Source organism: Dipodomys spectabilis, unplaced genomic scaffold (assembly GCF_019054845.1).
Source record: "Dipodomys spectabilis isolate Male_0828 unplaced genomic scaffold, ASM1905484v1 ptg000207l, whole genome shotgun sequence".
Classification (NCBI taxonomy): Eukaryota; Metazoa; Chordata; class Mammalia; order Rodentia; family Heteromyidae; genus Dipodomys; species Dipodomys spectabilis.
In genome coordinates, this window is record NW_024870884.1 from 3,612,181 (window position 1) to 3,628,977 (window position 16,797).

A 16,797-nucleotide genomic window follows, 5' to 3' on the forward strand; every position below is an offset into this window, starting at 1 on the left:
GCTCACACCTATAATTCTAGCTACTCAGGAGGCTAAGATCTCAGGATCACGGTTCAAAGCTAGGCCAGGCAGAAAAAGTCCTGGTGAGACTCTTGAGACTCTTGATCTCCAATTAACCACTCAAAAACCAGAAGTGGTGCTGTGGCTTAAGTGATAGAGCTATAGCCTTGAGCGCAAAGAGACTAATCAGAGACAGTGCCCAGGCCCTGAGTTCAAGCCAGCAGACAAAAAAAAGCTAACAGTTCTATATTTTGAAGTTGTTGTATAAATGTAAACTGCACAAAGAGTGTTTATACTTGAAATTGTAGTTATCATTTGTCATATAAAAATTAGAGCCAAACTTGTGTCTCATTCAAGAGGCTGCTCTGGGGATTTTACATACATACTATTTTGTTTTGGCAGCTTCTGTAAATAAATCTGTCTTTTGTTTTCTACAGCCTGTGGGAGTGTTGTTATCTAATAATAGTGTGAAAAGCTTATAGCTTCCTTAGACATATGTCACTAAAGTCAAAATGAAAAGGATTTTTCAATATCCTTTAGTTCTTTGAAAAATAGTGTACTATCTTCCATGAACCTGAATGTTAGCAAATTTTTTAGTCTTTAACATTTTAAGATCTAATGACAAATACCAATAATAATTTTGAGCATCGATTATAGGTTCCATTTTAGGATTATATGTGTAGACTAGAACTCAGTAGTTAAAAAATTATTGGAACATTATCATACCTATTTGTTATCTGTAGTTACTGTCTTGCCATAACTAGCAATGACAAGGCTACAAAGTTAATAAAACTTTAAAATACTGTGGTTTGGCCTTTTATTTTAAAAATACATTTTAGTAACACCTAATATAAAATACTTAGACTATGAGTTAAACTCTCTTAACAGGAGTAATATTGAAAAAAGGTTTTCCGAAAGAAAATTGCTTTTATATATTACTAGAGTTTTGAACCTATGTCATACAGAGAACTATAGACAACAGAATAATATTCCATGCAGTACGTTAGTTCTGTGTGAGGTTAGTCCAACATGGGTAGCTTCTAGGCCATTGTATCTGAGGCAGTGAAAGAAATAAGATCTAATTTGACCTTGAAATCTAGCCTTCGTATAAGTTTAGAAAGAAATTGTATTTTTTCAGTCGAGAATGGTGGTGTAACCTTATATCTCAGAATTAAGGAGGATTACAAGCTCAAGGTCAGTTTATTCATATTATAGTAAGGCACTGTATACAGAAAAAAACTTCTTATTTATGCACAGGTATTTTCAGGTACCATCATTATGCTACTAATAGATACATTTTAAAATCCAAGAGATTATATGGATTCTGAGAATATAAAGCTGTACTAATGTATAGTGCAAAACTTTATGTAGGTATCATGTCCTTGCTTCTAAACCAACCTGTCATTTGATTTAAAGTCAAGCTCTAATTCATCTTTCTGGTTGCCCATACTCTATCTCAAATTCTTTGTAGCAAAACCATTTTTTATCATTGTCTGATACTTAATAAAATACTAGGAAAGTAGTAACAATTAAATTGAAGATAAATATTTAAATAGACAAAATCAGCTAAATTCATAAAAAAGTTTATTCCAGGGGATAATGCATTTAAACATATGACTATGTTAATTCAATATATAATATAATAATACTAATGATAAAAATATAATTAAGGAGTATAGTGAAAAAAGTGGCTTATCTGTCTTATCTTGGGAAGCAGCATTTTTCTGAATATTAAAAATTCAGCAAAATATTTAAAAATATCCAAAATAAAAATTCAGCAAAAGTGGAAGAAGATAAAAATTAGTAGAGGTAAGAACACATCAAAAGTCATAAAATCAAATTTTCCCTCTTTGAAGATGACATTATCCTATACTTAAAGAACCCCATAGACTCCTCTCCCAAATTACTTGAGCTGATCCAAAACTTTGGCAAACTAGCAGGGTATAAAATTAACCCACAAAAATCAGTAGCTTTTCTGTATGCCAACAATAAGAAGAGAGAGGCTAAGATTTTAAAAAGCAACTCCTTTTGTAATAGTCTCTAAAAAAATAAAATACCTAGGAATAAACTTAACCAAATAGGCCAAGGACCTTTACAATGAAAACTTTAAAAACTTTAAAAAGGAAATTAAAACAGATTTAAGGAAGTGGAAAAGTCTACCATGCTCCTGGATTGAGAGAATTAATATCATGAAAATGGTAATACTGCCCAAAGCTATCTAAAAATTCAATGCAGTACCTATCAATATCCCAACAACATTCTTTAATGAAATAGAAGAAGCAGTCCAAAAATTCATGTGGAACGATAGAAGACCCTGAATAGCAAAAACAATCCTTAGCAGGAAGAACAGTGCTTGGAGGAGTATCAATACCAAACTTCAAATCTGTTATAAAGCTGTAGTTATAAAAACAGATTGGTACTGGCACAGGAACAGACCTGGGGACCAATGGAATAGAATTGAAGATCCAGACATGATCCCACAGACCTATGACCACCTATTCTTCAAAAAGGGAGCCAAAATTATCAGATGGAAGAAAGACCACCTCTTCCACAAATGGTGCTGACAGAATTGGCTGTACACATGTACATATATCACCCTGCACCAGAATCAAATCCAAATGGATAGAAGACCGCTAGGTAAAAGCAGTGACCCTGAAAATATTACAGGAAGGGATAGGGGGCTAGGTCTCCTTGGCACAAGATGAAACTTCATAAATAAATATCCAAAAACAAAACGAATCAAAGAAAGGTTTGATAAATGGGATTGCATTAACCTGCAGTTTCTACATGCCAAAGGATATAGCTAGCAAGATCAATAGCCCACAGATTGGGAGAAGATCTTCGCTAGTTATACTACAGACAAGGGTCTCATATCAAAAAATATACCTAGAGCTCAAAAAATTAAATCCCCAATAACAAATTCCCAAAGAAACAACCACCCCATTAATAAGTGGGCTAAAAAAGAGACTTCTCTGGAGAGGAAATAAGAATGGTCAATAGACACATGAAGAAATGTTCAACATCTCTGGCCATAAAAGAAATGCAAATCAAAGTCGCATTGAGATTCCACCTCACCCCAATTAGAATGGCAGATGCTAGCAGGGATGTGAGCAAAAGGGAACGCTACTACACTATTGGTGGGAATGTAAGCTGGTTCAACCACTCTGAAAAGCAGTAAGGAGGTTTGAACATAGAGCTCTCATGATCTAGCAATCCCATTCCTGATCATTTATCCAAAGGATGACAAGCAAGGCCACAGTAAAGCTACCAGCACAACTATGCTCATTGCAGCATTATTTCCCATAGCTAAGTTACAGAACCAACCCAGATGCCCCTCAATAGATGATGGATAAAGAAAATGTATATAAACACAATGAAATTTTATGCTTCTATCTGAAAGAATGACATTGCCCCTTTGGTAAGGAATTGGAAAGACTCGGAAAAAAATCAAATTAAGTGAAGTAAGCCAGACCCAAAGAAACATAGGCTTTATGGTTTCCCTCATTTACAATAATTAGTATATACCTAGAATAGTCCTGGCAGAATCATAACTCAATAGCTATGTCCATATGACCATACAAAATGATGTTAATTGAAATGAACTCCAAGACATGTAAACAGTAGGTCTTTTTTTTTTGGTTATTGACCTTGTTGCCAATGTAATACATCTAGTTCTTATTTCATTTCATTTTTTCTTTTCCCATTGGTTTATCCCTGGTAATCACTGTCTTTGATTCTAGTACCCTGAGACTTTTATATACATTTATCTGATTTGGGGAGGGGAAAGAGAATAACAAAATGCTGAAACAAGAACAAAGGATGATCCAACAACAGTACTCACAAGACACTATGTTGGAAATGAACTTTACAACTTGGGGGGCAGGGAGGAGTGGGAGAGGGAAGGGATAGTGGGAGAAAAAGGAGTAACAATGACAAGAAATGTATTCATTACCTTAATCATGTAACTGTAACCCCTCTGTACAGCATCTTTACAATAAAATTTTTAAAAGTCATAAAATCATGTATGTTCTAGGAATACATAATTAGATATTTCTGGAGGAAAAAGTGTACCTGGTAGGAAATTAAGCCAAAAGCTAATTAGGGCTTGTTATTCCATGGTTAAGAGTATAGATTTTCAAATGCTATGATTTAAAGAAAACCTTTATTTGAGAAAACATTTTTTCAGAAGTCCACTTAAACAAGTGAAAATAGCATTTCATTAGTGCTTATTTTTCCTGTAATTCTAAGCTTAATAGCATTTTAAAAATAAGTAAATAAGTGGTATAATTGTGTTATATTAGCAGTTATGCTTGAAAGTACTTGTTTTATATCAGCCTTAATATCCACTTTTTTTTTTCCCTTGACCGTTATAGGGCTTGAACTCTGGGCCTGGGTGCTGTCCCTAAGCTCTTCAGCTCAAGGCTAGCACTATACACTTGAGCCACAACACCACTTCCAGTTTTCTAAATGGTTTATTGGAAATAAGAGTCTCATGGACTTTCCTGCCTGGGCTTGCTTTAACTGAGATCCTCAGTACTCAGCCTCCTGAGTAGCTAGGATTACAGGCATGAGCAACCACTGCCCGGCAACATCCACTTTTTTTGTTTTTATTTTATTATATGACTATTGTTTATGTTTTATCTTATTTTTGTGTCAGTACTAGGGCTTGAACTTAGGCCTTGAGCTTTTGCTAGACTTTATTGTTCAAGGTTGGCACTCTCCCATTTGAGCCATACCTCCACTTCAGGCTTTTTGCTAATATGGGATAAGAGTTTTATGAACTTTTCTGCCAGGATTGACTTCAAACCTTGATCTTCAGATATCAGCCTCTTCAGTAGCTAAGATTATGGTCATGAGCCACCAGTTCCTTCTATTTTCTTTATTGCATTATGTGTAAAGAACTGTGATTTGGTTTTTTAAAAATAAGGACAAACTGATTTTAAAATAATTTTTTCTTCTCTGCATAGTATTAGATAAGTTGATCCAAAGTTGGTAAGTAGTAAGACTCCCTGTCTCTCTCCCTCCTCCCCCTCTCCTCCCTCTGTCTCTCCTTTTTTTAGTTGACTCATGAATAAGTAAATGTTACATTTGGAAGGAAGTAATAAAATTAATTTACTGCTTAACTTTTTTCATTCTTTCATAATAAAGTGGTATATCCTGTAACAGAGATATCTCCAAGTACCTCACCTTAAAAAGTCATCCTTTTGAGCTGATATTTATTAAAATATTACAGTTAATTTTCTTTTACCCTCATGATGAATCTTTAAGGTCCAATTTTATGCTGAAATTTACTTGTATTTATAAACTTAGAATATTGTGACCATTTTATCAAATTGAACTTCTTTAGTTTGCAAAAAAAGCTAAATATTACAATTTACCTAATCGTTATTTATTTGAAAATCATTATAAAAGATTGCAATTATTAAGAATATTTTAAAGAAAATTTGTGTCTTGCTTTAGATACTCAGTAAATTTTGAAAATTTCCATCCAAAACATTACGGTTACCTCAGGAACCAAAACAATTACAATTTAAAGGACAATTTATATAGATCATCTAAAATAATTTTGAAATATCTTAATATTTGCACTTTAATACCCAATTAAATAATGCATTACCATTGGCAGCATATTTTACAGGAACTACCACTCTTGTAAAATGTACCTACTTCTCAATATAATGTCTCAATATTTTTTCAGTTTTAGTTGATCGTGTGTGAAAAATTGATCAGACATTACATTTTTCTTGAGTATTGTTTCACTACTTTTTAATTTACCTCTTTAAAAAACACAAAAGCAAGTGAAAAAGTCTGCTACAGCTGACATTCTCATTCAGTTAAATAAGACATTGTCTACAATCTTAATATTTGAGTTAATTAAATGTATGCTGAATATTTTTTCAGTATTTTAGAGAATAGTATTTTAGAGAATTCTTTTTTGTCAGTAGCAAGGTTTTAAATCAGGAGATCTCACAGGCAGCTACTTATATTTGGACCATGCTTCAAGGCTTTTGCTTTATTTTCCAGTCAAGGATTACTTTTTTTTTTTTTTTTTACCCATGACAGCTTGAACTGCAGCCCTCCTGCCATGCTTACCTGGAAACTATATTTACTTTCTGTGTCATTTTCTGATGACAGTTAAAGTTATACATTGATATAATCTGTCAGTTTGTAAGTTTTATAAATTGAGTCATACTCTCTATGGTTCAATATCATACTCTGTATATGATTCAATGTATGAGTTTTGCTTAATAATTGGCAGAATAATTTGGAATGTGTAGTAAGGCCTTAAAATCTGTTTGAATTAAAGTGTTGTGTTTTTTAGAAAAAATACTGAAAATCATCCATTACACTTTCTTCAGTAATGCAAAGTAATCCTTTCAACAGAAAGCTAGTCATGTCATTAACTGACTTTTCAAACGTGTTATTAATAATTACAAGTTGTTAATGCTAATTATTCATTCTCTAACATTTGTTTAAAGCGCTGTGATTTTATATTTTCTTCTAAGCCTAGTTTATTATTTTCCTCTTACCTCTTCTAACCAAACCATTCTACATGCATTGCCTTTAATAACCAACATTGTCTTTGAAAGTTTGGGAATGTTTATAGAGAACTAATGTTTAGGTAATAGCTTTATATGTTAGGATAACAAAGGTATGAGAATGAATAGCTTTTTTAAAAAAACAACTAGACATAAAGCATAAGTCAGGGGACAGGCCAGGTGCTGGTGTCCTACACAGGTAATCCTAGCTACTCAGGAAGCTGAGATCTTAAGATTCCTGTTGGAAACCAACTTGGCAGGAAAGACCGTGAGACTCTGATCTCCAATTAAACACTCCAAGTCTGAAGTAGAGCGGTAGCTGAGATGGTATAGGACTAGCCTTGAGTGAAAAAGCTCAACATGAGAAAAGTATGTCTAATTAGTTGATATACATTTTATATGACACAGTGCTTTCAGAAATGACAAATCAAAGAAACATGGACGCCTGTACGTAACCTGAGTCTGATGAAGAAATGGGCTTGTAGAGGAGTGTGTGATGGACAATGGAATAGGATAGGGTCTTTTTTAAACTGGCAAGAACTTATCAAGACTCATTTGTTCAGATTTTTCTCTATTTCCTTTGTCCTTATACATTAAAGACATTTTTTCCCTTTCAGATACAGGGAAGATTTCTTGGAATGAGAGTTTAGAATCTAAAGGAACAAAATTCTTTTTATGTCTTGTTTCAGGAAGAAAGGAGTTGCTTCAACTGTTTTCCTCCTGCCAGAATGCTGTATATGGGGGTAGTATATCTTAAACATTATCAGTAAAGTCAAATGAGAACTGAATAGTGGATTTGAAGACTGAATAAGTAAAGAAATGGAGATAGCATTTGCAGGTGTTTGGAGAAGTTTGTGTGAAGGGAAGAAAAGAAATGAGTTATCTGAACCCATAGGCAGAAGAGATTAGCATTTTGAATGTACATACACACATTCACACATATACACACACAGAAATATAAGTACATTGTGAATTTCTTGAAAGGGATAGAAACAAGGATTTCTTGAAAAAGATAGAAACAAGGTTTTTTTTATTTAGAAGAGGATTTCAGTGATCAATTTTGTAACAGTTCTCTAAATACAAATAAGCCTCAATTTTAAAAGAAAATGTATTACGATGCAGTATTGTCTATTATTTACATGCATACTTGGTACAAATTGGGATAATATAAAATGACCAATTTGTCAACAGTAGCTGTTATATATGTTTTCACATGCAAAGTTTTGAATTTCTGCTTCAGAGAAATGTTATACAGTTGTGGTATTTACATTTCAAATCACCACTTATGTTTGAAATATTTATCTGCTTCTGTGTATTCCATTATCTGGGATGTTAGTACATTGCATTTTAAAATACTTTAGTAGCATAAATTTATTCTTTTAGAGTGAAAGTATAATATGAATAGCTAAAATGTGATGCATAGTGAATTACATTTTATGAATCATTCAATTAATGAAATTTAGGCAAATTCAGTGTATTTATGATTCGTAATGAAAAATTAAGGAAAAATGTATGTAAATTCCTTTTTGCTGGGTAGATGTAATAGCATTTCACTATTCTTACCTTCATTGCCAAAATAGTTCAAGGATGCTTACCACAGGGGAGAAACATTTTATATACAGGAACTCGGGTGTGCTGCCAGTGTAAAATTTTGACTAAGAACTAACTTCTACACTCTCCACTCATTGTTACTTTACAGTTGGCAATCCAAAGACAAGTATTCAGTAAGTTTTACATTTGGTGATTGTTTATCAGTCTTTTAGCTTCAACTATAGAGGCACTGATTAGACTTTCAATGTTAGAGGCACTGTATATGGCTAAGAGAGAAGCTTATAAACAAGTGTGAAGCATTAATTTGGTACTGCTTCTTAAGTTAGTGAATATAGACATTTGTTTTTTTCTGTAAACTGGAGAATCCAATGGCTATACATGAAGGCTAAACACTATAGGGATAAACAAATTTCCTTGGTTTCTAATAAGAGCTCCAAGCTCTCAAATTCATAGGCATTATAAATCAACTACAATCAGAATCAACTGTGGTAGTTTGAGACTGGGTCATATTCCCAAGCTTTAGGTCATATCGGTTGGCTTTATAGAGAGGAAAGTTTTGCATTTATATACAGGTGTCAGATTATTCCCTATGGAATGATTTTCCTAATATTGAAAGTTTACTCTTGTAAATTCCTAACTTTGGAGTTAGAAGTTGTGTGGAAGTAGTAGTATTAGGAAGTGTCATCAGGCCGTTTGCTTAATAAATATAGTTTCATCACTGGTGAAGAATAAAATAATAATTCAATTTACTGAATTTCAGTTTCCTGTGTCCTCTTAGTTGGTGATCTCTTGTAGATTACTTTAATGGCTGCATTGTGGTACATTTTTATGTTCTTTATATTGGAGGGTTAGGTCTCAGTTATCAAATAATCGATTATATCATTCAGGACACTGTGAGGTACTCAGCTCCACTTTAGTGAGAAAACTTGGCCACAAAAGCTACTGCAGTTGAAAAACCACAATATGGTATTGTAACAATCGCTAATGAATACTATTTTCACTAATACTCCAGTAGTAGTGATGAATTTAGAATCAAAGATGTATCTTCATGGTCAGGAAATCCTTAGTTCACCACGATAGTAATAGGAAGGATATAGTAAGGATAACACTAATGAATAATACTAGGTTTGGGATTATATAGGGAAGGAAGGAGTAGCAGCTAAGTGTAACTGGTAATGAGAAAATAGTGAGATAGAAAAACACTCAACTAACATTGCATTGGGTTAGGGAGAGAACTGAATAAATACACACACATATGTACACACACATACATACATACATCTCTCTGCAGGATGCAGGAAACTGTATCATGCGATTTTGATTTTAGTGGGAGGTCTTTCTGCCTCAGCAGTTATCACCGAGTCAAGGGACTGGCCCAAAGATTTGCTGCTGCCTTCTCTTTAAGTTAACCTGACTTTATAGCCAGGGGCGGTAGAGCTCAGAGAGCTTCCCAGACCCATACCTTCTGTTCTTTTACTGATCCTACAGATAGATTCCACTGACGGTGTGGTGTCTCGCTTGCCTCTGTTGGCAGTCTCTGTTGGCTTGTGATCCATAAACCTTACCTATTTTCTGATCTCTAAACCTCCTGGTTGTGGCTCATTCCCAAAGTCTGTTGGCCTCAGGTTTTTCCATCAATCAATGTAAGCTGATCACTATAGTCTGGCTGTTTACCAAGGAAGGCAACAAGTTTTCTAATGGTTACAGTGAATAAAGTTGTTGGATGAGGCTGGAGCTTGCCCATCAGCAATCAATGTGAATTGATCTTTCAGTAATCAGAACTGTCTACCAGCAAAGGCTAAGTCTTTTGTACCTACACAGAAGTAACTATGTTTGGCTTAGAATTTTGAAGTAGTACTCGTTGAGAAAGAGGTTTATTCTTTCATGACTCTTAGCTACCTAGAAAATGGCTAGGTGCCACAAATGGTGCTGATCATAGACTATTTCTTTGTTTCCAATCCCCCAGCATAGTATGTTGAATATGACTTTGAACATTCTACAACACAGCCCAAAACAAAGAAATAAACACTATAATGTTTGTTTAGAATAGGTAAAAATTATTTTTTAATTTTTAAAGAAAATTTCCAAGTAGATTTTGAAAAGAGCATCTTGATTACTTACCCTTAAAGACCCAAATAATTGTAAGTAAATATTACACTAGTTAATATATTTGTTTTTTATAGTGAAATGAATTGGCACTTCAGAATATCTGAATTATTTATAAATATTTATAATATCTGAATTGGTGATATATCTGTATTAAGCAAATAAGTAAATATATTATAGATAATTTGAGCTAGTTTTCTTTTTTGAAGTATTTATAGGCATTTTGGGAGAAAGACTGGGATGAGCCTCTATGCTGTTGGAAAATTGGAAGCATCAATGTAAATAGGGACGACCCAGAAGTCCCTAAAGTATAGAAACATAGATGTGGATTTACAAACATATGCATGTATTTTTTACCTGCTATAGTCAGTGAGAAGTCCTAAAAATAATACTCTAGTAATACTAGCATACATCGTACTCAAGGTTTTGTCTCTTCTACTTTAGTAAATGAACAATAGAGCTCCTGGAAAAGAGAGTAATTCCAGGGCTACCACAAAAAAGTGTAAAATCTGCTGGGACACCTCATGAATGGAAGAGACTGCTCAGAGGATGATGTGGGATATCAAAAGGACATGGGAACTAGTTCCAAGGTTTCTAATAGATAAACATGCAGCAAGTTAAATAACAAAATAAATAATAGTAGTAATAGATTATTTTAGTCTGTTTTTGCTGTTATAACAAAATTCTTGAGCCCTGGTAACTTATACATTAGAAACATTTCTCACAGTTTTTGAGATTGAGCAGATCTAGAGATAATATAGTCAAAGCTGCTTTCTGCTTCAAGATGGCTCCTTAGTCATCTAGAAAGATTGAATGCTTCATCCTAAAATGGCAGAAATCATTTGTAGAAGGGCAAATTATTATTATAAAAATGAGAGATAATAAAAAGTATTAAGAATCCTCACACATTGTTGAATGGATTGTCAAGAAGTACTGTTTCTTTGGAAAATAGTCTGGCAGTTTCTCAGTAAGTTAAAAAGAGTCTCTCTCTCCCTCCCCCCTCCCTCCCTCCCTCCCCCTTCCCCCCCCCCCATATGTATGTGTATATATATATTAGTTTCCAGATGCCATCAGGTTCCTCTGACCACAATACAGTTTTTTAAGATGAGACAATATGGGTCAAGCATTTAATAAAATTGGAAATTTTAGATGTTTCATATCAGCAGTAGGTGTGGAAGAAAGGAGAAAAGTCGATCTGGAGGTCAATCACATGGCCATCAGCTTTTTTATTTAGCCTTATATATTTTTATCAACATTCAGAATTAGTGTTTCCACAGAGAAGTGATTCCTACACCAAACCTTGACAGAGTAAATTATATATTTATAATACTTGTTATTTATGTTCCATATTTACATATTATATGTTTTTATAATATTAATTACACATGTTGAATAACTGTTGTATGCTTTTTTAATAAATAGATATAAACTATGTTTTATTAAATAATTACATTTTATTCATACAGTGGGAAAGAAATAATATTGAGATTAGGATATAAGCAATATTCTAAATGGAAGGATAAGACTTTGTAATGAATGCTGTTTTTATATATAACTTTTCCAGAGTGACAGAAGAACAATTTTTATAGTCTCTCATTGCTACCTCTCATGCTTTTTAAATTTTTTTTAATGTAAGGGCAGAATTGACTGATTTTTGTAGGGAGGAAAAAAAGTGATCCTTTGAGACTTTTCAAAGGGAATCTAACTTTGAAAGATAATCTTTCATAGATTGAAAAGGTAGAAGGAACATCAATGTTCGTTTTTACTCTATAAAACAAAATTTGGAAATAAAATAGAAAATATAGTCATCAATGCCATATGACACTGTAAAACATTCTTTGCTATCATTAGCATTTAAATTATTTTATTAACAAAATTGAATTTTGGAAGTTTTTGAGTTTCGAAATGTTTACCACTTAAAATTGGAAAAATTCATTAGTTGAAAGCTAATTTTCTATGTATTGTATTATGACAGGTAATAAATCACAAGACAGTGGCATAGCAGAGATGGAAGAACTTCCTGTACCACATAATATAAAAATAAGCAATATTACATGTGACTCATTCAAGATTTTGTGGGAAATGGATTCAAAATCAAAGGACCGTATTACACATTATTTCATTGACCTCAACAAGAAAGAGAACAAGAACTCCAACAAATTTAAACACAAGGTAAAAATTGAACGAATATCTAGATTTATTTGCATCTTAAAAATGTTGTTGCTTGGCATCAGTGGCTCACACCATCTCAGGAGACTGGGATCTGAGGATTGCGGTTCAAAGCCCGCCTGGGCAGGAAAGTCTGTGAGACTCTTATCTCTAATTAACCATCAAAAAACCCACAAGTGGCTTTGTGACTCACGTGGTAGAGAGCTTGCCTTGAGCTGAAACGCTGAGGGATAGCGCCAGGGCCCAGAGTTCAAGCCCCATGACCAACAAAATAAAAAAGGTTTTTATTATGAGAACATTTTAAGAGAAATGGAAATTCCTACTACTGATTTACATGATGTTTGACAGTGGGAAGAATCTAATTTATATGTGAATTTAAAACTAATGAATTTTGAAAGAAAATGAAATATGCTTATTAAAAATAATTTTCAAAAAGTAAAATTATGACTTCATAATCAGTATGCCAAATTAGGCTAATTTCTTAAAGGTGATGTCCTATAAATTAAGCACATGTAGTATTTTTAATAATTATTTCTTTTATTTTTCTCTTTTAAAGTTTTCTCACGAGCACATACTTTTACAGAAAAGCACAATATACTAAAGAAAAACACATCATCGGACTATACAATATTAGGCATGTCTCTTGATCATTATAGGCCTCAGTTTTTGATTATGGAAAACACAGATTTACATGTAATAATTACTAAGTGTTTATAAAAACATGAACATTTGGTTGTCACCTAGGGGGTTAAAGTTGATTAAAGTTACATTTTAATGTTCTTTCCTCCCTTTTTCCCTTCTTCCCTTTTGTTCCCTCTCTTCCTCCCTTTCTTTTACCTCCTTACCTTGCTTTTTCTCTTCATAGGATGTTCCAACAAAATTGGTGGCAAAAGCTGTTCCCTTGCCTATGACTGTTCGTGGACACTGGTTTTTAAGCCCAAGAACTGAATATACAGTAGCAGTGCAGACTGCCTCAAAACAAGTTGATGGTGATTATGTTGTTTCTGAATGGAGTGAAATTATAGAATTCTGCACAGCAGGTAATTTTAAAATATCCTCAGTTAACCTTAGGTTCCTAGAAAGCTAATTACAAGAAAAATAATTTGCTTCTTTGTAATTATAAGGCATATAAGGATTGCACTGGTAGTTTTGCCTTGTCATCAGTACTGTATAACACAATAAACAATATCTCTATAGCACAAGTGAGCATGAAATGACTTTTATGCTGCATGCATAGTTTGACTTTTGCCAAGTGAAACTTTGCAAATAAAAATTCATGTCATTTGAAAATATACTCAGCATATTTTGAGCTTTGTTTTGTGAGAGGCCTCTTGTATATTCTTTCCAATTTGTTGATTTCATAGATATTGAAGGAAGGAAACCAAGAATATAACACCCTTTTCAATTTAGGGTAATTGAGGCAAATCTCAATAACTGTGCCTAATGGAAATGTTATTGGATTTTTTTCACTTGAGTGCTACAAAAGCTTTAGAACATTTATCTCTAAATGTGGTCCTGTATGTGTGTGTCTTTGAGTCATTAAAAAAGCAATCATTGGAATTGGGAAATCTGATGTGGGTAGTCTGTGCCCTTTATTGGGGAAATTACTATTCCATTAGAATGTTCCAATATTTCCTTTGGAAATACTGCTATTCATCTCATTTGTCTGTTTATTCATCTATTTACTCATTTAAGAAACAAGTATTTATTGAGCATGTACTTCAGCAATTATGATTACTTCCTAATTAGAAAAAACAAAGTGGTAAGGAGGAACTTTCAAAATAAAAGGTTGTAAAAAATCTTTTTAAAAAAATTTTCTTCACTTGTTGCTCCTTACCCCCCCACCTCCCACTCCGCCTCTTTTTGACATTATTTTGGTGCTTATATCATTAACTCCTGGTTTATGCCAATATCTACTATTGTCTATTAATCTAAATTAAGCTCAGTGTAAAAATTTCTTGGACATGTTAAAGGGATAAAATTCTAATTCTGTATGTATGTTATATACATGCATGGAAAGATGACAGTGAAGCATCTTTGTAAAAGCAAGGATAGATAAGGAACATATGAACTTTTAAATGAACTGCAGATATTTTTCTATAAATTATTTTGCCTTGTTATTTTCATCAGTCACATCTAAAAGGAAACCTGTACTTTGTAAACCTGACTCTAAATTTTGGGAAAGCTGTTTGGAATAAATTGGTTTTTTTTTAAATCAGGATAACTGATTTACACATTTATTAAGCAGTATGAGCTACTATTGGAAATAAAAGAAAATAGAATACCACAGATAATTTACTTTTAATCTGTAACAAAGGCAGCAATTCTCACCATGACAATACCAGTATTGTAGTTTTTATTTGGTTACTTTTTGTTGGTCATGGGGCTTAACCTGAGGGCCTGACATTTTCACTCAAGGTTAGTGCTCTACCACTTTGAGCCACAGCACCATTTCCAATTTTCTTGTAGCTAAATGGAGATAAAAAGTCTCACAGACTTTCTTGACTGGGCTGGCTTTGAACCTCGATCTTCAGATCTCAGACTCCTAAATAACTAGGATTATAGGAATGAGCCACCACTGCCCAGAAGAATAATATACTTTCATCTGTGAATTTGATCATCTAATTTTTCATAGTCCTTCATACATTTTATATTCTGAATAATTTTGGGTTGTGTTGCAGATACATTAAGTAAACAGTTTTAATTGATCTGTTCAGATCTTAGATATCCAGATTTTTCTTAGTTTCTGATGCATGAGTTTGACAGCAGTCCTGAATTATAAAACAGAAAAAGTGGTTTATATAAATAGGTTAATTTGACAGTTAACATGTGATTTTCAAGTCTTTTATTCCCAAAGACCATCAACTAGGAGACAAGGACCATGTCTTTAAGTTACTTACTATATGAACACATTTAGACAAGTCTCAATTTCTGTTTCAGTAAGATGGCTATTATTTAGTCTACATTGTCAACTTCAGAGATTTAGAGAACAAATTAAACAATATTCTTTCCAATTTTGCTATTGCTTGACGATAATAAACTTATTTGATTAATTTGCTGACCGTAGAAAGGCTGGTATGTCATTGATGGTATTACTTGAGCTATGAAGAGTTATTGAGTAAATGTTTCAGAATTTTTCAGAGAAAATAGTGCATGAATATTCTAAGAAACAACTATAAACCATAAGAAAAATATTTTTGAAGCAAGAAAAATGGATCTTTAAAAAACAGATACAGTTTTCTTTATAAGATTCAGTTTCCTATTCACTAAATTGAATTTTACAGGTGATTTTTAGTAATATACAGTTTATTAAATATTGTTCTTTTTAGATGCTATATTTTAGTCTTTATTGTATTTAATTGTACAAAGGAGTTCATTCAACAAAGCAGTTATGAAAACAGTGCATCTTGATCAATGTTGCCTCTTTCAACATTCTTACCCAACCCTTCCAACCCATCCCTTCCTCATTTGTCTTAGTTTTTAGGTTGTGTATTGAAATTTTTTTTGCCACTTAACAAAGCAGTTTATGTATACAATGCATCTTGATCTGTATCATCCATTCAACATCTTCACCCCACCCCTTCCCTTATTTTCCTCAGTTCTGTGGCATATACAATGAATTTTTGCCTGCACTGATTGCTGTAAGTTTAATGACAGACTTTTAAAAATATTTCAGACTATTCAAAAGTTCATCTAACACAGCTGTTGGAGAAGGCTGAAGTGACTGGAGGACGTATGCTTAAGTTTTCTGTTTTTTATCGTAACCAGCACAAAGAATATTTTGACTATATTAGGTAAGAATAAAAATATTTAATGATTTGTTTTTGCTTTTCTAAGTTTGAATCTACATTCTAGGTCCATGTTTTCCTGGAAACTGGTTCTGTCAAATTTTAGTTCCGGGTTTCTTTTCAAAATAGTTATACTTTTATTTCCCAGAAAAGTCATATATGTATTTTTTTCCATTTCACTTAGATTCCTTACCATAATTATGTAGTAATTCTTATGTATTTGGTTGGAAGACACTAAACCTCTGGTGTTGAGATTGATGAGCATTTAATGTAAACATTTCTCATTTCCAATAATGCAAATGTCATGTTTCATATTGACTCCTCTAATTTTATGTTCTTGTTGGTCGCTTTAAGGCATTGTAATGAGAAGATAAAAGTTAACCATTTTATGAACCCTTAGATATGTATTTAAATGTTTTTTTTTCTTTCATGCATTTGTTTCTAATGCATTTATAAGATTAGTTCTTTGTTGCTTTGTATGTCCCTCCCCCACAGTATAACCCCTGCTTTCACTATATTTGATGTCGGTAAAATCTGTGGAGAAGGGGAAAAACAAGTCGTTTAAATAAGGATACAGGTAGACCCGTTGCAACAATGAGAAGTACAAGTTGTCATGTCGAAAACGAACTTTACAACTTTGGCGG

The 16,797-nt window shown here is 33.0% G+C and overlaps 1 protein-coding gene across 1 annotated transcript in view; it reads left to right on the forward strand.

The window, feature by feature from the left end:
• Phyhipl (phytanoyl-CoA 2-hydroxylase interacting protein like) overlaps positions 1–16,797 on the forward strand; it is a 28,107-nt gene that overhangs the window by 6,714 nt on the left and 4,596 nt on the right. The window contains exons 2-4 of the mRNA XM_042696431.1: positions 12,172–12,368; positions 13,231–13,405; positions 16,042–16,159. Of these exons, the coding sequence (XP_042552365.1) occupies positions 12,172–12,368; positions 13,231–13,405; positions 16,042–16,159 (490 nt within the window). The remainder of the gene's footprint in view (positions 1–12,171; positions 12,369–13,230; positions 13,406–16,041; positions 16,160–16,797) is intronic.